General features: G+C 56.9%; 3 protein-coding genes across 8 annotated transcripts; all 3 read left to right on the forward strand.

Moving 5' to 3' along the window:
- Positions 1-13: 13 nt before the first annotated feature.
- On the forward strand, positions 14-8,603 carry IST1 (IST1 factor associated with ESCRT-III). Of its 2 annotated transcripts, none has more exons than XM_080365174.1 (10): positions 14-163; positions 2,027-2,126; positions 2,793-2,973; positions 3,239-3,326; positions 3,664-3,747; positions 4,130-4,240; positions 4,613-4,819; positions 5,839-5,931; positions 7,066-7,111; positions 8,280-8,603. In XM_080365174.1, the coding sequence occupies exons 2-10, from the start codon at positions 2,039-2,041 to the stop codon at positions 8,477-8,479; spliced, it is 1,098 nt and encodes a 365-aa protein (XP_080221300.1). In that variant the 5' UTR covers positions 14-163; positions 2,027-2,038; the 3' UTR covers positions 8,480-8,603. The 2 variants fall into 2 exon arrangements, with proteins under 2 accessions (XP_080221300.1, XP_080221301.1); XM_080365175.1 differs by having other exon boundaries at positions 135-209.
- A 137-nt stretch (positions 8,604-8,740) lies between these two features.
- DHODH (dihydroorotate dehydrogenase (quinone)) lies at positions 8,741-13,695 on the forward strand. 3 transcript variants are annotated; one of them, XM_080365151.1, is made up of 9 exons: positions 8,741-9,655; positions 10,028-10,222; positions 10,490-10,689; positions 10,884-10,966; positions 11,507-11,694; positions 12,164-12,277; positions 12,626-12,779; positions 12,852-13,011; positions 13,121-13,695. In XM_080365151.1, exons 1-9 carry the CDS (start codon positions 9,638-9,640, stop codon positions 13,173-13,175), a joined length of 1,167 nt encoding a protein of 388 aa, XP_080221277.1. In that variant the 5' UTR covers positions 8,741-9,637; the 3' UTR covers positions 13,176-13,695. The 3 variants fall into 3 exon arrangements, with proteins under 3 accessions (XP_080221277.1, XP_080221276.1, XP_080221278.1); XM_080365150.1 differs by having other exon boundaries at positions 12,626-13,011; XM_080365152.1 differs by lacking the exon at positions 10,028-10,222 and having other exon boundaries at positions 12,626-13,011.
- LOC308053648 (haptoglobin-like) lies at positions 11,565-18,183 on the forward strand. Of its 3 annotated transcripts, none has more exons than XM_080365173.1 (5): positions 11,565-11,694; positions 16,598-16,659; positions 16,798-16,899; positions 17,102-17,176; positions 17,362-18,181. In XM_080365173.1, the coding sequence occupies exons 2-5, from the start codon at positions 16,635-16,637 to the stop codon at positions 18,123-18,125; spliced, it is 966 nt and encodes a 321-aa protein (XP_080221299.1). In that variant the 5' UTR covers positions 11,565-11,694; positions 16,598-16,634; the 3' UTR covers positions 18,126-18,181. The 3 variants fall into 3 exon arrangements, with proteins under 3 accessions (XP_080221299.1, XP_080221298.1, XP_080221297.1); XM_080365172.1 differs by lacking the exon at positions 11,565-11,694 and adding an exon at positions 13,823-16,224; XM_080365171.1 differs by lacking the exon at positions 11,565-11,694 and adding an exon at positions 16,231-16,410 and having other exon boundaries at positions 17,362-18,183.
- The last annotated feature ends 639 nt before the right edge of the window (positions 18,184-18,822 follow it).

Genomic DNA, 18,822 nt, shown 5'->3' on the forward strand with positions numbered 1-18,822 from the left:
GTGGGGAAGGCTATTCGCGGGGTCCTGCCGCCACAGCTGCCGCGCCAGCTCGGTCGTGTCCCGGACGGGGAGTGGGGAGTGCCGGCACCGTAGATCCTTCCGCACGCCGTGAGGTGATGCGGCAGGGATCCTCCATTTTGAGTGCCTGAAGCCTGCGCGGCCGGTGAGTGGGGCTGGGACAGCGGTGGCCGCGCTCGGTGGCTGGGAAGGTGGGTGGCTGGCAGCGAGGTGGGTGCCTTGCTCCAGGTGATCACTGGCGGGGCGGAGGGCAGGCCTGTGGGACGGTCCCTCGGCGCCACCTCGCTGGGCACGGCAGCGGAGGAGGGTATCTGCGCCCCCAGGCTCATCGGGGCCCAGTGGCGCCGGTGACGCTAAACCGAGCTGTCCTGCGCCGTTCCTTGGGCTGGCCCCGGCCGCTGTGCAGCTGCGCAACTGCGTCTCGCCGGCTGCTTAATGCGGCTGGACACCGCCCCAGCGACGGGCCGATCGCTGTACGGGCAGGGGATGGTGTCGGCTCTCAGCCCGCCTGCGGGGAGAAGGGTCAAGGAAACTGTTTGGACTAACAGCAGGGTGTAAAAGAACGGCTGGTGAGCTGGCTGCTACTTAATGGCTGTATTTTGATTTAATCTGTTAAAACAGGTTGCTTGTTAATCAGTTATTTAATAGGTACTTTTACAAAGACATTGCAACTCACGCTTGGGACTTTCTTGCAGCACTGTAAAATTATTTAATATTGTAGGAATACATAACAGTTACAGAAAGGCAAAAATTACCTTTTGTGGCATCAGATTTACGTCGTGCATATATACTTCTGTAGCAGTGGGGTTTGAGCTTGGTTGATTTTGTGCATCATTGAAATAACTGTATTGATGTAAATAGATCAGCTTTCATAGTGATAAATCTTATGTGAACCACTTCTTATACACAAAATGCTGTCACTGTCCAAAAGTCTGCTCCAGTGTCCTTCAGGTACAAGCCAAGGTCCTTCAATGTGATAGCTCTTAAGGAAGCATTTTTTGATGAACAGTTCTTGGCGTAACAAAATGCTGTAATAAAAGAATGTCTCTGAATTAGTTTTCTGTAGGCCGAATGAGTTGAATTGGCTCATGAGAGACTGGAGAAGTACCAGAGCATGTGTTCAGTAAGCAGGAAGAGTGTGGGGAATATGGAATGGCAACTTTGTCCTTCTGATGATAGAGCTGTTACAACCTTAGCTTGTACAGTCCTTGGGTGGTTTGTACAGCTGGTTTACAGCTTGCGTATTGATAGGACAGAAGTTGGCTTGGTTCTTGCAGTTGACTATCATGTTTCCTTAAAAATGTGGTTTTGTCAATGAAATCACAGAAAGAGGATTTGACTGCGTGATAGTTGTCATAGGTGGCATCTTGAGGCATTGGTTTATTTCCGTTACCTGAAGTAAGGGAATGAAAGCCTGTCTTCTAGCAGCTATGCTGTTTATTGTGGCATCCGAGTTGTTTTTTTCATTTGGGCTTCTTGGAAATCTAGAGCTGAATGGAACCGCAAAATACCATTTCAGCAAGCTCAGCTTAATGAACTGAGGCACAATCACATTTTCCTAGACCACAGTTGGCAGGTTTTGTCTAACATTCTTAAAACTTTACTGTACTCTGGTATCCACATCAGTGGCTAGTGTCAATTACCTAGATTAAATAGACCCAGGCCTTTAACTTCTTGGGTTAGCATGTTTTCTAACTCTCTTGCTATTTATGGAGTAGTCCCAGTTTTTGATCATCTTATACCTGTTTCTGGGGCTGAGATTCAGTCTCTCAGAATGGGAATATCCAGGAAGTTTCTATTCCCTGTTGGTGAGATTCAGGGTTGTAAAGTGGGAAAGGGAACGATGAGTGCTGCAGGTCCAGTCACTCGTAAATAACCACATAGATGCACAGCAGGCCTGTGTGTATTTGTTTGGAGAATTCAGGGGTGTGGTGTTGTCATCCCCTCCTGAGTAAAACAGTGACTGGTGTCCTTCTGACCAACAGCTTTTTTGCCTCTTCTCTCACAGAAAGTGTTTATCATGTTGGGTTCTGGGTTCAAGGCTGAGCGCTTGCGAGTCAACCTGCGCCTTGTCATCAATCGCCTGAAACTGCTGGAGAAGAAGAAGAGTGAGTATTTGAGGGGCAGTTGTGATCCAGGATGCTTTTGGGGCTCAGGAGACATGAGGAGAAGGTTTTTCTGGAATCTGGGTGCTCTCATGGGCTGAGTATGGAGTAGCCTTTTGCTCTTCTTTGCTGGACCCAGGCCTTGTAGTCTGCGCCAGTGCGTGAGTACCTGGGTGAGCAGGCTGGCCACAATGTGGCCTCTGTCCACTTTCCTGGCAGGTATGTCAGAGTGCAGTTTATGGGGTGCATGGGGTGGTAGCTGTGAGCTGTGTGGAGGGACATGTCAGTTTGCCCCAGGGCAAAATTTCCTGAGCCTTCTGTGGTCACAGCGTATTGGGGAACTTCCTGGGTGCTGTAGGAGACTCTCCCCAGCTGTGCTGTCCTGCCCTGCCCAGACACAGATAAGATCCATGATTCTGACTGACTCTGCAGAGAAATTGAAGATAGAGGAGTGTTTGTAGCAGCTAAAAGCCCACACACCTTTCTCCTGTGAGTTAGTGTGCTAAAACCTAGACAGAATGGCTCCACAAAGCCATGGCTGAGTGAGTGTCTTGTGCTGCAGGGGCTCGATGAAGGAGAGAGATTGAAGCTTTGTGGTGGGGACTGTGGGTGGGTATGGAGGCAGCAGCCCTTGCCAGTACCGTGACTGGCCTTGGATATGTGCTATAGCTGAGCTGGCCCAGAAGGCAAGGAAGGAGATTGCAGATTATCTGGCAGCTGGAAAAGATGAGCGTGCCAGGATTCGTGTGGAGCACATCATCCGTGAAGATTACCTTGTGGAAGCCATGGAGATCCTGGAGCTGTACTGCGATCTGCTGCTAGCCCGCTTTGGCTTGATTCAGTCCATGAAGTAAGCTCTGGCCTAGAGGGTGTGCTGTGGGAGAGAGTCCAGGCCCCCTGGGCCCAGGAAGGGGTTCTGCTGGGGGCACACCTGGCGCACAGAAGGGCACCTGTGTTTGTCTTGGTGTCCTAGGGGCTCAGAGACCTTGTCTTCCCCAGGCAGGGAAGACTCTGGAGCCCAGCATGGAGGATGGGGTCTTTAAGTTTAAGGAGATGGAAGGCAGCAAAGACTAGGTGCTTGGTGTGGAGATAGGATTGTCTTCTGTTGCCCTCAGGGAGCTGGACTCTGGCCTGGCAGAAGCAGTGTCCACACTGATTTGGGCTGCACCACGACTCCAGTCAGAAGTGGCAGAGTTGAAGATTGTGAGTAGGGTTGTTTGAGGGGTATTATGTGTGCAGGGTGGGGGTGACCCTGCCAGAAGCTGGTGGAGGCCTTTGTCTGGGACTGTGTGTTGCTAAGGCAGATTACCTGTTTTTATGGGCCCTGCAGACAGAGACCCCAGCATAGGTGTCCCTGGAGCATTGAGGATGGCTGAGGCTTCTCAGCTGGGACACTCAGTGACAGAAATGAGGATGATTTGGGGAGGGAGGTAGGGAGGTGGGTAGGTGGGTGGGCAGCTTTACAGGCTGCAGCAGGTGCACAGTGTATGATGGGGGAAAGCGAAGGTGTGCATTTTCCCAGTTTTCTCTCCTGCTACAGGTTGCTGACCAGCTGTGTGCCAAGTACAGCAAGGAGTATGGGAAGCTGTGCCGGACAAACCAGATTGGGACAGTTAATGACAGGGTAATGAACTGGTAGAACAGCTGGAACTAGCAGAACAGACACGCCTGCTGTGGCATTCTGCCCCTTTTTCTGTCACCAGTGACTGATGCCTGTGGCTCACTGCAGAGCAGTGTGGGCTGGCTGTGCTGCTGGGGGCCTGCCTGCATTAGAGCGTGGGAGGTCCCTGGCAGATGGGGCCCTGCTGTGCTGGCTGTGGATGGAGAGAAGCAGAGCACATGGAGCCCTGGCCTATGGTTGCCAGCAGCCTCCTCTGTGGCAGTGCCATGCTAGGGCAAAAGGCCTCCCCAAAGCTGCACTGTGCTCCCTGCAGTGTGTGGCCCTGGCTGGGACAGAACTGCTCTCCCCCAGTCCTACTGAGTGCCTCTGTACCCTTGTGTTCCAGCTGATGCACAAGCTGAGTGTGGAGGCACCACCCAAGATTCTGGTGGAGAGATACCTCATCGAGATTGCCAAGAACTACAACGTACCCTATGAGCCTGACTCGGTAGTGATGGTGAGTGAGGCACCTGCAAGTCTGGAGCTTCCTTCTGTGTTCCAGTGGCTGAAATGTCCCATTTGTGCTGTGTGGGCTTCCAGAGCACAGGGCTGTGGCATTCCAACAAACTTAGTGGTGATTGTGCTTTGGTATCTTCTAGACAGATCTAGTGTAGCATGATCCCTGCTCCTTCCCACAGCCCTACAGCATGTTGTGTTAGGTAGTTGTGCTGTAGTCTGCTTCCCTTTCTGATTCCCGTTAATATCATTGTGTAGCTGCTGTCTGTTCTGTCCATTTTGTGTTCCATCTTGTCCAGTGACAAATGGTGTTCAGAGCGCTGCGATCAGAATAGAGATGTGTTGGTGAGCAGAGTTCTTTCATCCTCTCCAGGCTGAAGCCCCTGCGGGTGGAGAGGCAGTTCTAATTGACGTGGGATTCACGGATGATGTGAAGAAGGGTGGCCATGGAGGGGGAGGAGGTGGTGGATTTACAGCCCCGCTGGTTGGTCGTGATGGAATAGTGCCCATGCCAGTGATGATGCCTATGCCCATGCCAACACCAAATCCACCCTTCTCCTATCCGCCTCCAAAGGGACCGGTAAGTGCCTTTGCTTTGAGCATTGCCTTTTCCTGTGGAAGACTCCAGCTGTGCTGCTTAGCCCTGTGCTTGCTGACTGGGAAGTGTCTGTACCTGACAGCTTGGTGTGTCACAGGGCCATCATGTTGGTGTGAGACTGTGTGGGATGGCAATTGTTAGCAGTGCAGCTGAAGCTTTATGTTGCTTCTTCACTGTGGAGGTTCCTACCCCTGTTCTCCAGCCAGTCCTCTTTGCCTTCAGAAAACAGAGGAGTCCAGACTTAACTCCTGAGGCAGTCAGCAGACTGCCAGGCTTGTGACCAGGGGTTGGAGCTGCACTTTGAAATGAGTAGGCTGGTAGTGTGCCAAGATTCGGTCAAGGAAATAAGGTGAGTTTCTGGGGTGGGAACAGCATAGAAAAATGAGGAAGTGCCGTGCCTTCAGACCTACAAGGGAAGGGGACCAGGTCAGTGGTTCTTGGAAATAATTTATGGGGGTGGAAGGTGGGAGCTGAAAAGAGCAGTTTTTTGAATTCAGTAATTTATAAGATGTCTGTGTAGACCGGAGAGTGGCAGAACAGTGGGATGGCTTGGAGTCTTAATATGGTCCCAGCAATGCTGCAGTGTGTTTTGTGGAAAATATGGGACATGTATCATCAGCTGGCTGTTGGCACAGGCATAAATACATATATATTTATTAAAAAATAAATAGGTCTTGGAGGCACTCGTGGAGGAATAGCTCAAGTGTGCTTAATGCAGGATATTACCCTTTTTGTCCTGGTACTTCCAGTGCCTCGAAAGATGAAGTGTTTAATCATGCTGGTTCTTCATAATAACCCGTAGTTCTGGTAGCTGGATCTGGTTGCTCCAGGAAAAGTTTCTCAAGTCTTGAGTATAAACTACATCGGGTCAGATACTTGCCTGCATTTATTTTAGACTACTACTTTCTCTTGACTCCCATTACAGCTGCAGTTGTTGTATTGTGTCGCATGGTGACTCGCAGGTGAGTAGTCTGGTGCATGACTATAATCTCTTTGTACAGGAGAACTTCAGCGACCTGCCAGTGGGGACCTACCAGCCTTTCACTAACATCCATCCACCACCAATTCCGGCAACCCCACCAACCTACGAGTCCGTAAGTGCCTGAGCTGAAACACTGTTGTGGGCAACAGAGGAAACCTCAAAAAGAGTGCAGTGGTAGCCACGGGAAAGGCAAATGTTCACTAAGCACACTGCTGTCAACCTTTGGAGCGGTGCTTGGCCTTGCCTATGGGCATGATGAATCACTGAGCGCATGTGATGGGAGAATGACTTGTGAGGAGATGTTCCTCATTCTGCTGTGTGCTTTGTCTGCAAAAGAAAGCCAAAGCTTATTTTACTGCATTGTTAAATTATGATAAACAGTTAGCAAATAGTCCACAAATCTTGTTTTTCACACCATGAAGAGTGTATCACCTTCAGTCTGTTCATGGCTTTTGAACTAGTTCATCGTTAGCCTGGATGACAATTCTAGCTCACCCAGATGATGTACGTTTCAAGACTCTTCCTTTCCCAGACTTTTCTTACTCCTTGGGGACAACGAAGGAGAGCCTGGAGCTTTCTCTTTATGTGCTTGTCTGTGTCTTTGTTGCTGCTGTTTGTGACCATGCTTTCAGTGATGTGCTGCTTGTTTTTGCAGTATCCTGAGTAGGGATGAGCATAGCGAAGCAGCTGTACGTGCTAACACCTTGTACTAGCTGCACAGCAGCCTTGCGTGTCCAGGAGATGGGGCTAGATGCCGCTGACTGCAGCCTGCAGGGAATGAGGAGTTATACCAGTGCAGCTGACCGTGCCATGGCCCTTTGTCCCCATCGGACCAAGAGCTGAGATGGGGTCACTTCATACCTTGCTACTGGTTACAAGGACCTGTCCTTATAAAAGAAAGGAAGCAGTAGCTGTGATTACATGAAGAGGGCAGTCTTCTCCCACTTAAGTCCTTGATAAATGTTTCAGACCAGCTAGTGGATGTGCTCTGTTTATCCAGTTCCAGAATATGGCCAGTGAAGCTGCTTTAATGAGCAGGGAGAGAGGAGAGTTGAAGCACTACATCCGTTTCCTGGGAAGAGAGGCATGTTCTTCTGAGGGTGCTGGGAGCCAGGGTTGTCTGCCTTCCTGGGGAGGAGCAGGGTATGTGGGTGTGGCTGTTGTTGCCCATGAGCAGTGCCTATGCACCTATGTGATCCTGTGCCTGGTAGGAGAGCGAGCTGTAGTAACTGAAAGTCTTTTTCAGATTGATGAGCCTAATGCTGACAAGGACGCTTCTGTGCCAGTAGCTGGTGAGTATGTCAAGAGGTATGGGAAACCTAGGGTGGTTAGGGGCTGTTTTTAGCTTGGGATCCTAGTGTCCCTGGGAGGAAGCTTTCCATATAGGGAACAATGTGTAGAACTTGACACATCTTGAGAGCAGCATTTGAGTTCAGAGAGGACTCTGATGGAAATGGGGAGTATCTTCTCAAAACAGGGAGGATCCAGACTTCTACTGGGATACTCAAGAACTGGATTCTGACTTTGAAGTCAATACCGGTTCTCCAGCTTAATCTGTCTGGTCAGACCAAGTATAGGGTGCTGCAGGATAAAACAAGAAAGCAACAGCTCTGAGTGATAGTATATTTTTACACAGTGTAATACTATTTTGCAGCAACAGTATGAAAGAAATAAGCACTAAGAGGGTAGATAGGTTTGTATTAACATCAGTGTTGAGGCTGCATACAGCAGGGCAGGACTAGTAGGGATAGCAGTTATTCCTTGGTCCATCAGCGTAAAGGCTTATGAGATGCTTCATGCATCCTAATTGTGTCATAACAAAATTCTCCTGCCATGTACAGTGTGGTTCTGCTATGTGTGTTTTGAAAGTGCTCGTTATTTCTAGCACTTGATGAGAGCGGAGAGGGTTTTGAAAGGAAGTAAGCTCTTGCCAGCTCCAGCAAGGATTTCTAGTGAACTAATGGAGTCCTCTGGGGAGTTGGTGATGTGTGCTGAGGAAGGTAAGCCTATGGGTGCACTGGGGTAGGCCTGTGGGTGCACTCGATCTGGCTGTATGCTTCCGTTTCAGCTGAGTGAAAGCATGTGATACCTGCGTGTGTCTTTAGGAGGTGTTGGAATGGAGGAAAATGGGATTTTGAGTGCCCATGTTGCAGTCCAGTCAATACAGGCATGTGGGAGCCTCAGCCCACCTGCAGCTGGCTGTGGGCAGCAGAGGGGGATTTTCTGTCTAAGGCAGCCATAGGATAGGGTCACCAGTCTAGGTCTGCTATTGCTGCAGCCCCTTGCAGCCTTATACGTCTGAAATGTTGTGGGTTTCCCCCTTGACTATGTGTAGCTGGAGATGCATGACCACTGGTACTGCCTTCTTGGTAGAAGGACCTTTTTCTTGTGTGTCTCTGTTTGGCCTGATGAGAGGGTGGTGATGGTGGGGTGAAGTGGTATTTCTCTTACTCTAAACAGGGCCTGGCCCCAAGCCAGAAGCCTCTCCTAAACCAAAAGCTGGAGCTCCCAATACCTTCGATAACTTTGTCCTGCCTGAATTACCATCTGTGCCAGATACGCTGCCAACAGCATCTACTGGCGCCAACTCTTCTGCCTCTGAAGACATTGACTTTGATGATCTTTCTCGGAGATTTGAGGAGCTAAAGAAGAAAACATAAAACCGACTGGGCTGTAACTGCAGAGTGAGGGGCAGGAGCTGTGACAGCTTCTCCTCTCTGAAATGGACTCCCCTTGAAATTGGTTTCCTGTATTAACCTCAAATGAATGCACTCCTCTTTTTGAGCTGTCTTCCTGCTCTACTTAAAGCAAGTGCTGCTGCTTTCCTGATCTTTGTCGCTCCAGGAGGCGAACTGTGGGGAATCTTGTGAGACTGGAGCAGGGAACAGCCCTTGTCACTCCGGGTAGCTATACATGAAAGCTGTGCTTGATGTTCTGGCACTGTGCCCCCTGCCTCAGAGCAGGGAGGTGAAGGCTGAGGTAGGATGGCCCTTTCTCCTCTCCCCCGGTGCTCCCAAGGGCAGCAGCATCCACAAGTTGCCCCTGTATGCTCTATGGCCTGGATGGCAAGGGTGATTACGTCCCTTTGGTAAGAGTTCTAACTAATTGGGACTGAAGCAGGGAGTTATGCAGTTATGAGGAGATAAGGCCCTGTGGCTGTGCAGGATGCTGGCACTTCTGCCATCTCCCTGGCTCCTGCTGCATCTGGCTGCAGGTCGTCTGATGTCCTCTTTCACTCCCACCGGACTCTTGGGGCTCCCCATGGCTCCCACGTTCCTGGCCGGATTCTGTTCCCCGTTCACAGGATGGCAGCACTGGGAGCGCGAGCTGGCCGGGCGGTGGGCTAGCAGAGTGGCACAGCGCATGCCACCGGCCTTCTGGCTCAGAGCTGAGGTCGAGGCACCGATGTTGCTTACCCCAGATGGTGGTGTGCGGCCGGCTCTCCTCTGCGTACGCTGTTTGTAGTAACTCGCACGACTCCTCAGCGGAGTTTTCGGTTGATTTGTATCTTCGGGGTTGGTCCCTAATAAAGCCTGGGTTCGTGAGTAGCTGTGGCCTGCGGGGTGCTTGTGGTCGGGGGATCCCAGCACCGCAGCAGCGCCCTCCCCGCTGCCGGTGCGGGCCGTGGCCGTATCCTGCAGGGCGGGGGCGCGGGCCGGGCGGCGCAGTGAGGCGCGTGCCTGCCCGCCGCTGCGCGATTGGCCCGGGCCGGCTCCACGTCCCGCCTCTGCTGCGCTCTTAGTGGTGGGGCTGCGCGGCTTCCGCCAGTCTGCGGGGCGGGTTCCCGGAAGTGCTCCTTCGCGTGGCGGGCTGGGGGGATGGCGACGCCGCTGCGCGTGAGCGGCCGGCGGGCCCCGGGGCGGCGGGGGGGCTGGGACGAGATGGGGTAGCGGGATGGGATGGATATGAGGGGCGGTTCTCGGTATGGGGTGCGGGCGGGGCGGGGGCCGCTACCGGTAACGAGGAGCTGACGGGAAGCGGTATGGGATGGGGGGCAGTGCTGGGGCGGGGTACCGGTGTGGGATTGGGGGGCCGCTGCGGTAGGGGATGCGGGATGGGGGCCGGCCGGTACAGGGTAGGGAGCCGCTGCGGTAGGGGATGCGGGATGGGGGCCGGCCGGTACAGGGTAGGGAGCCGCTGCGGTAGGGGATGCGGGATGGGGGCCGGCCGGTACAGGGTAGGAGGCCGCTACTGACGCCCTGGCGCAGGGGCGGCTGCGGGCGCTGGCGCTGGGAGGCTGCGGGCTGCTGCTGGGCTCGGCGCTGGCGGCGGGTGACGAGGGGCTGTACGCGGCGGTGATGCCTGCGCTCCGCGCTCTTCCTCCCGAGGCCGCCCACGGGCTGGCCCTGCGCGCCGCCGCCCTGGGGCTGCTGCCGACCGACCGCCCTGACGGCCCCGCGCTGGTGCGGCTCTGCGGGGAAAGATGGGGGAGCTGGCGGGGGGATTACAGGGGGTGGGGGGGAGTCCCAGGGGGACCCAGTGCGGCCCGGCTGGGCTCTTGGGGTGGCCCGGGGGATGGCCCCGGCAGGAGTCGTGGGTCCCCTGGGGGACAGGCACCCAATGAGGACACCCTGCGGGGCAGAGGGAGGGGAGGAGGCCGGGGCTGCTCCAGGGGTTGGTGGGCTCTGGCCCTCCCGGCTGCTGATGCTTACCCAGCCCTGGCCCTGCAGGAGGTGCGAGTCCTCGGGCAGCGGTTCCGCAACCCGGTGGGCCTGGCGGCTGGCTTCGACAAGCAGGGCGAGGCCGTGGATGGACTGTACAAGATTGGGTTTGGCTTCGTGGAAGTGGGGACGGTCACACCCCAGCCCCAGGAGGGCAACCCCAGACCCAGGGTCTTCCGGCTGGCGGAGGACGAGGCAATCATTAACAGGTGGGGTCTGCGGTGTCCCAGAGACCGGGGGGGGGGGGGGCTCATTTGGGTGGTCCTGGCTCGGTGGTCTGGGCTGCGGTGGCATGTGCTGAGCAGAGCTGCAGAGACCGTGTGTCTGTCTTGTGTCACTCATGTGTCCTGGCTGGGGCTTGTGGACACCGGCCCGGCCCCGAGCCTTGTCTGTTTTGAAGCAGGTATGGGTTCAACAGCCACGGGCACGCTGCAGTGGAGCGCAGGCTGCGGGCCCGCCAGGAGACACAGCTCAGGCTCACTGGTGGTGAGACAAGCTTCTAAGCCTTTGCTCTTGGGGTCTGCAGGGTGGGTTTAGGGGCTGCCAGGTAGCTGTAGGCCAGGAAGGGTGTGTAATGCCAGCGTCCAGGCACAGGAGGGCCCTGGCCAGAGTGAGCTGTGCTCAGGCAGCAGGAAGCCTTTTGGGGCTGTAATCTCCCCACCTGGGACTGTGGCCCAGGCACCTTTCTCTGCTATTTCCTCTGTGATGGAGGCTGTGCTTGCTGCTTTGGGCAGGACATGTCTGCTGAGACTAGCTGGAGCCAACAGGGCCCATCTGGGTGGTTTCCAAGGGTAACTTCTAGTGGGCAGCCAGGCTGGAGGCTGCAGTGCTGCAAGGTGCTTACTGGGGCAGCTGTGGTCATGCTTCTATGGCTGCATAATGGTCCCAGGCCCAACCCGTGAAACACGTGGGCTGCATATCCTCATCTTGCTTTTAGCTGGTCCTGGAGCCTCCCTTGTTGGTCGCTCTGGCCCCTCAGGTGGTAGTTGGCCCTCCTGCCCTCAGTCAGCTGTGTCTGTGTTGCAGCGGGGATGCCCCTTGGAGTCAACCTGGGCAAGAACAAAAGCTCTACCGATGCCACAGCTGACTACGTGGCTGGGGTCCGGATGCTGGGCCCTTTGGCTGACTACCTGGTTGTGAATGTGTCCAGCCCAAACACCCCAGGGCTGCGGGACCTGCAGGGCAAGACTGAGCTGCGGGACCTGCTGACCAAGGTGAGTGGCCCTCACAGCCAGCCTGGCCCACAGCTACAGCACTGGATGCATGCTGTCCCCTGGCAGCACTTGCTCTGCTCCAGCCACTGCGTTTGCCCCAGCACAGGGAGGAGCGTGGTGGCTCCCTGCAGCAGCAGGCAGAGCTACCAAGATGTCCCCTGAGCAGCTGCTGATACGGGGTTCACTAGGTCACAGTGCTCCAGCAAAGGGCATATGAGCAGTGAGGCATTACCCTCCACTCGGCTCCTGCAAGGGGGCAGCCAGCTACCCACCCCGTGGCATTGGCAGTCGCCATGGTCCTGCGTGGGTTGCATGCCCCATGCCCTGTGCTGTAGAGTGCCTGTCCCAGTGGTAGTGCCATGTCGGGAGAGCAGGGCCTGTTCCTGTGCCACCTGTGGGTGGCCAGTCCGGAGCAGGAGCTGTTCCCTCACCACCACTGCTGCTCTGTGCCCCTAAATGTCCCCCACAGGTACTGGCAGAGAGGGACATGCTTCCCTGCGAGCACAAGCCGGCTGTGCTGGTGAAGATTGCCCCTGACCTCACCACGCAGGACAAGCAGGACATAGCGAGCGTTGTCTGCGAGGTGAAGAGGCGGGCAGGGGAGCCTGGCACGGAGCTGGGCTGGTGGGCCTCCTGCCTCACCTCGCACAGTGTGGGGGCAGGACCGCCGTGCTCCTGGAAAGTCTCCCTCTGAAGGGATGGGCAGACTGGCAGCTCCCTGGCTGCCATAGGGATGGTGTCCCGGGTAGCTCTTGAGTCTGCGAGGGCTCGTGTGTCTCACCCAGACCCTGGGGGTGGTCTGGGCAGTGAGGGGCAGCTGCTTTGTCTCTGCACATTTTGCTGGGGCATGTGCTGGGGGGTCCTGATCTGGCAGCCTGGTGAGGAGTTGGGGCTGGCTTGTGGCAGCTCTGTCCTGCTACTGACCCCTCAGCTAGGTGTGGACGGGCTGATTGTCAGCAACACCACCGTGAGCCGCCCCAGCACCCTCCGGAGCAGGCAGCGCACAGAGCCTGGGGGCCTCAGCGGAAAGCCCCTGCGGGAGCTCTCCACACAAACCATCAGGGAGATGTACTCCCTCACCCAAGGTAGGGGCAAAGCAGGGCTTGGGGCATATGCTGGCGTCACCCATGCTGTCCTGACCCTGTGCCTGCCCACAGGCCAGGTGCCCATCATCGGGGTGGGGGGGGTGAGCAGTGGTCATGATGCCCTGGAGAAGATCCGTGCTGGAGCCTCGCTTGTGCAGATGTACACAGCACTCGTGTACCACGGGCCGCTGGTGGTGGGGATGGTGAAGCGGGAACTGGAGGAGCTGCTGAGGTGAGTGAGGGGCCAGGCACCTTCCCAGGGTGGCCCTGGGCAGCAATGTGCACCTGGTGCACCAGCAGTGGCACTGCGGGCCCTGCTGACACACGTGGGCCCTGATTAGGAAGCAGGGATTCAAGAATGTCATGGAGGCAGTCGGAGCAGATCACCGGTGGTGACACTGCAGAGCCAGAGTCTAGCCAGGAGGAGCCATGGCCAAGCAGGGACTGTTGATTCCAGTGCTGGACAGGCTGTGACCCTGTGAAGGGTCAGTGATGGATGAATTGGGTTGCATTGGTGGTGGGCTGGGGAGGGGGCCTTCATGCTAGTGCCGCTGCCTAGGGCCGTATTTTGGCTTTCCTGTGGGCTGGGCTCTGCAGCAGAAACCAGCACTGGGTTGCACAAGGCTCTGCTGGGCAGTGAGGAAGGCCCCGAGGGGACAGCCTTGTGTGCTACTGTAGGCAGTCCTGTGCCCTGGCTCCTGCTGTAGTACTTCCCCATGGAGGGGCACCCCTTCCCTGGTGCTGCTGCCCAGGCCCATGGGACCCCCAAGCCAGGGACCCTGCAGCCTGTGCCGTCCTTCGGCACCGCAGCCTCCCCAGGAGGATCTGCTCTCTTCCCTTCTCCGCTCATGGTCCTGTAACAAACCTGCAGGCTCTGGGTCCTGCCCCAGTGTCAATAAATGTTTGGCTCACCTGGTCCTGCGTGCTGCTCTGGGGACACCCTTGGGTCAGAGGGACACAGCCTGGCTCTCCTCAGCTGAGTGGGATCAGCTCTATGTGGTTCCTGGTTAGTGCATTTTTTCCCAGTGGTGGAAGCCACAGAGTAGCTGGGCTCTGGGATGGATCCACACAAAGCTCACCAGGGTCCCCCCTTGCAGAGACCTCTGCCTGAGGCTGGGCTCTTGGGATGTGCTGGGCACCGTTTCCTCCCATTGCTGCTGGTACGGAGATATTTGGAGACTGCTGCCAATACGCCCTGTCACTTGTTACAGAAAGGCCCAGTTTGTTCACACTTTTGGAGGCTGTTGGCTTTGGTTTTGGGGCCTTCATTGTTGACTTCTGCCTCACCCTGGGCTTCCTGCAGTCATCTCTGGCTTTTCTTGAGCAACATGGCTTGACCTGGACACAATGTTCCCTCTGCAGCCTCTCGCAACCCACCCTGCAGAGCAGGATTGCATCACAGCACTTCGCCAAACGTGTTTACAGGAGGAGCGAGACAGCTCACCGGGCTCTCGGCTCACATTGGGGCTGTTGCCTGCCTGTTCCCCTGCTTCTGCAGCCCCTACAGCAGCCTCTTCGTTCCCTAGATTCTCTGCTATTGTGGCTTAACCCCAGCCAGTAACTAAGTACCGTGCAGCTGCAGCTGCTTTGGACAGTTGGTGCTTACTGCTGCTCTAACAGGGATGCGACCTGCTCCGTTGGCCAAGGTCCCGGTGTGCTTTCTCTGGAGGGGGCTGGCAAGGCTCTTGCTGTCCCAGTCTGAAGATGGCTGTCATGCCTGTGGGAGCATGAGCTTGAGTTTCCTCTTGACCCACAGCACTCTTGTGCATGCTCTGCAGCTAATTTGTGACTGTGGCTTGGAGACATTCGGTGCCTTGCACTGCCATGGCAGTGGCTGGTGGCACTGGCCTCGAGCATGGCCCTGTGCTGCCACAGCCCAGCACATGGGCTGCAATCTGTGCCCCATGGGCAGTCTGGGGCAGCTTCCCACACCTTGCAGGCAGTCCCTTTGCCCGAGCTAACCCCGAGGCTGCCAGGTGGACACCGAAGCACAGTCCCGTGTTGCTTTTTCCCCACTGCCAGGGCATGGCAGTCTCTTGTGGAGGGACGAGCCTGCTGCATTGGGACAGTGCTATATCCTAAGCCTCCTGTCAAATGCCACAGCACCTTTCTAAGTGCTGCCATGGTTCGTGGGTCAGAGCTGTCAAGCCCTGATGCATCCTCTGCTGGACTCCAGCCGCCTGCATTTCAAGTGGGTGCACGAGTATGACTGGTGCTGTGGCAGAGATGTCAACCCCTGCATTGGTTAGGGGCATAGATGCCCCGTGAGGTGGGAAGGAGCTTGCACAGCACAGGAAAATCCTTTTCTGGAGCATCTGGGACCAAACATAGAGGTCCCTCCAGAGTCTGAAGGACTGGTGTGTCTGAAGGAGCAGGAAGGGTGCTGGTGAGACCCCCCAGCAGGTCCCTTCAGTGGCTCAGGGCAGGGTCTAGCCCGCATGCTCCAGGTGGTTTTGGGGTGATGCTATTGCAACACTGGCACTCGGGTAGGTACAAAAGCGGGTGCCCGTCTCCTCCCCTCCATGCTGCCCCTTGGTTGCACTCGGCTGGAAGCAGACCAGGCTCATTTGGAGCAGGCTGCTGTGCTCTGCCCTTGCTGCTGGTCAGTTGTGTCCAGCTGGGCACCGGCCAGCGATTACCACTACAAGTTCCCATAAGGCTGGGCTGGGCCCTTGCCTCTGCTGACAAACAACCCGCTCCCAAGGGTGCGGGGACTGCCAGGGCATGGGGCTGGAGCCTGCGGAGTGGGAAATGGGCGGGTACTGGTGGGAAGTGGCCGGCTTGGCCACGGTCCCTTGGAGCCGGCGGTGAGCTGGCATGGGACATGCTGCAGCCCTCGGGCAGCCAGGATGGTGCTGTCAAGGTCGCTAGTGGGGCTGAGCCCCACCGTGCCCCAACTCTGCAGGGTGGCCGGCGTGGTGCGTCCTGGCTGCAAGCAGAGCCAGGCACGGCACGGCATGGGATGGGACAGGATGGGATGGGACTCTGCTGCTGGGCCCCAGCTTCACCTGCCAGCACTGAGGTGGCTGCCTGTGCCCTGCGGGGCTGCTGGGTGCCTCCATGGGGACAGCTCTAGGTGGTGGCACAGGGTAGTTTTGCGGGGGCAGGGGCTGGCTCTGCTTTCCGTGAGCCTCAGCTGGTGTCAGTGCCAGGACACCGGTGTCTGCAGCCAGATCCCTCCCTGCATATTTGTAGCTACAAAATCCCAGGAACTCAGCATGCTGGCTTGCTGTGGGGCCTGGCAGGCTTCTGGGGAGCCTCTGCCAGGCTGGCCATGAGCCAGGTGGGGCTTTTCATACTCTTCCTGCTGGGAAAAGTGCTGGCTGTGTACTGCAGGGTCAGGAGGTCTTAGAGGGAGGAGGCAATAAAAGGGATGAGGAGGGAGTCCCGAACAGCACCAACCTGCAGAAGGAGGCTGCTGTGAGGAGGGAGCTATGAACATGGGGTGAGCAATGCTGATGTGTCCCTGCACATGCTTGGTGCTGTGTCTGTCCTGCTTTCCTGGCTGAGGACCTGGCCCTGCTATGCCCTGCTGTGGGCTGTGGCAGGACCCGCGCCGGGCCTGGGAGCGCTCTGGGTCCCAACACTGCAGCCTTGTCCTCCACAGCAGCAGGGTCCAGGTCTGGCCCAGGCAAGTTCTCCAGGCTGTGTCTGGTGGGCAGCCCCAGGGGCAGGTGGGTGGGTGGCCCTCTGCCCTCCCAGGGAGCGAGCCTCCTGGACAGGGCATGAGCCTGGCCAGAGCTTGGTCCTGGTGGAGCCCGTGGCTACGGAGCAGGGGTCGGGAGCTCTCTGCTGAGCATGCCCTCTCTTCCCTGCAGACCTGCAGTGCTGCTGATCACTGGCCTGGCCTGGACCATGCTGGAGACTGCAGCTGCCACCGGTACCTTCCAGGGCAAGGGTGGGAGCACTGGGGCTGGGACAAAGCCAGGGCAGGGAGCAGGGCAGGGAAGATGGGACTGGGGAGGGGTGATGCCCTGAGCTGGGTCCCCCGGGCCAGCTGAGCATCCTCTGCCTGCAGAGTGGAGCTGTGCAAAACCTGCGGACATTGAACATGGCTACGTGGAGCACCTGATCAAGTACCACTGTGACCCGTACTACCAGCTGCGTGGCTCTGGTGATGGTGAGGCACATGGCATGGGGATAGTACTCGGAGACAGGTCTTGTCCCTGGCTCTGGGTGATGCACGGGGCTGCCCCAATGCCAGATGATGCAGCTGTACAAGTAGCTACCAATGCTCACCCAAGCCCTGGGAGGGTACGGGTACCTCCGTGTCTCCCTCCCCATTGCAAGGCAGGGGTGCTGACTCTGGTTTCCCTCCAAAGGCATGTATAAGTGTGATGAGGATCATGCATGGATGAGCCCTGAAGCTGGCAAGGAGGTGCCTGTCTGTGAGCCAGGTGAGAGCAGAGCAGTGGGGCTGCGAGTAGCAGGGCAGGTGAGGGGCTGGGAGTGGTCCATCTGGGCATCTGAAGGGCTGCAGGGGGCTACTCGCAACCCTCATCTTCAGTGCTGCTCCCTGGGGCTGCTGCAGGCCAGGACCAGCCTCAGGGGGCTCACCAGGACTCTGCTCTGTCCCTTGCAGTGTGTGGCAAGCCGAAGAACCCCCCCAAGCAGATGCAGCGCATCATTGGGGGCCTGCTAGCTGGGAAGGGCAGCTTCCCTTGGCAGGGCCAGCTGGTGACCCGGCACAACCTCACTGTGGGGGCCACACTCATCAGTGACCAGTGGCTGCTAACCACGGGCAGGAACGTCTACTTGAATCATAGTGAGAACACCAAGCCAGAGGAGATTGCCCCTACGCTGCAGCTCTTCCTGGGCAGCCAGAAGCAGCCCACCTCAGGCATTGAGCACGTGGTGCTGCACCCTGGCTACCCAGAGGCTGTGGATCTAGCCCTGCTGAAGCTCAAGCAGAAGGTGGTCTTCGGAGAGGAGGTGATGCCCATCTGCCTGCCCCAGAAGAATTATGTGCACCCGGGGAGGGTGGGTTATGTCTCGGGCTGGGGCCGTGGTGCCACCTTTGCCTTTCCTGACATGCTGAAGTACGTGATGCTGCCTGTGGCTGACAGTGAGATGTGCAGGCAGTACTATGGGGCGCGGAACGAGTCCTACTGGGTCCAGCCTATCCTTAGCAATGACACCTTCTGCGTGGGCATGAGCGAGCTGCGGGAGGATACGTGCTACGGGGATGCTGGTGGTGCTTTCGCTGTGCAGGACCCTGATGATGACACCTGGTATGCAGCTGGCATCCTTAGCTATGATAAGACCTGCACGGCCTCCAAGTATGGTGTGTACGTGGACCTGCAGCGTGTCCTGGCCTGGATCAAGGAGACGGTGGCAGCCAGCTGAGGTGGGGCCTTGGGGGAATAAATGTGTGAGAAACTATGGACTAGGGTATTGTTTATTAAGATTTATGTTAAGCTCAATGTAAAGTTTAGGCAACAAAATATATGAAAACGCTTATGCAAACAGCTACCAGACACTGCTTGTGAAATGTGTCCCACACCCAGCTGCAGGCTCCTACTGTCGGTCTGTGCACAGTGCTGCGGGGCATGTGTCAGTGTAGGGAGGCTGTGTCTGTGCATCTGCCCCCCCGGGGGGTGCCTGAGGGGTCCCTGTGCCTGTGGGGCTTCCCTGCAGGAGTGGCAGGGGGGGCCTGTCTGCTGGGGCTGCCTGGGGCTCTGGGGGGGGGGTCTGCCCCCTTCTCCCACGATGTATGAGGATGTCTCTGGGGTCCTCCCCCCCAGTGTGGGTGGGTGGCAGTGGGGGTGTCCGTCCATGGGGTTCTCCCTCCCACTGTGTGGGGGTGCCCATGGTGTTCTCTTTCTCACCCCTATGTGGTGGTGTCCGTGTGGTTGTCCCCTGTGAGGGTGTGTCTGTGAGGTTCTCCCTCCCACTGTGTGTGGGTGTCCGTGGAGCTCTCACCCACCAGGTGTCTGTGGGGTTCGCACCCCGTGCGTGAGAATGTCAGTGCCCCCCCGTGGGGGTGTGTGGGTTTGTCTGTGTGTGGGAGGGGGTTCTCCCCCGCCGTGTGGCAGTGTCGGTG

Source organism: Falco punctatus, assembly GCF_963210335.1.
Source record: "Falco punctatus genome assembly, chromosome: 14".
Classification (NCBI taxonomy): domain Eukaryota; kingdom Metazoa; phylum Chordata; class Aves; order Falconiformes; family Falconidae; genus Falco; species Falco punctatus.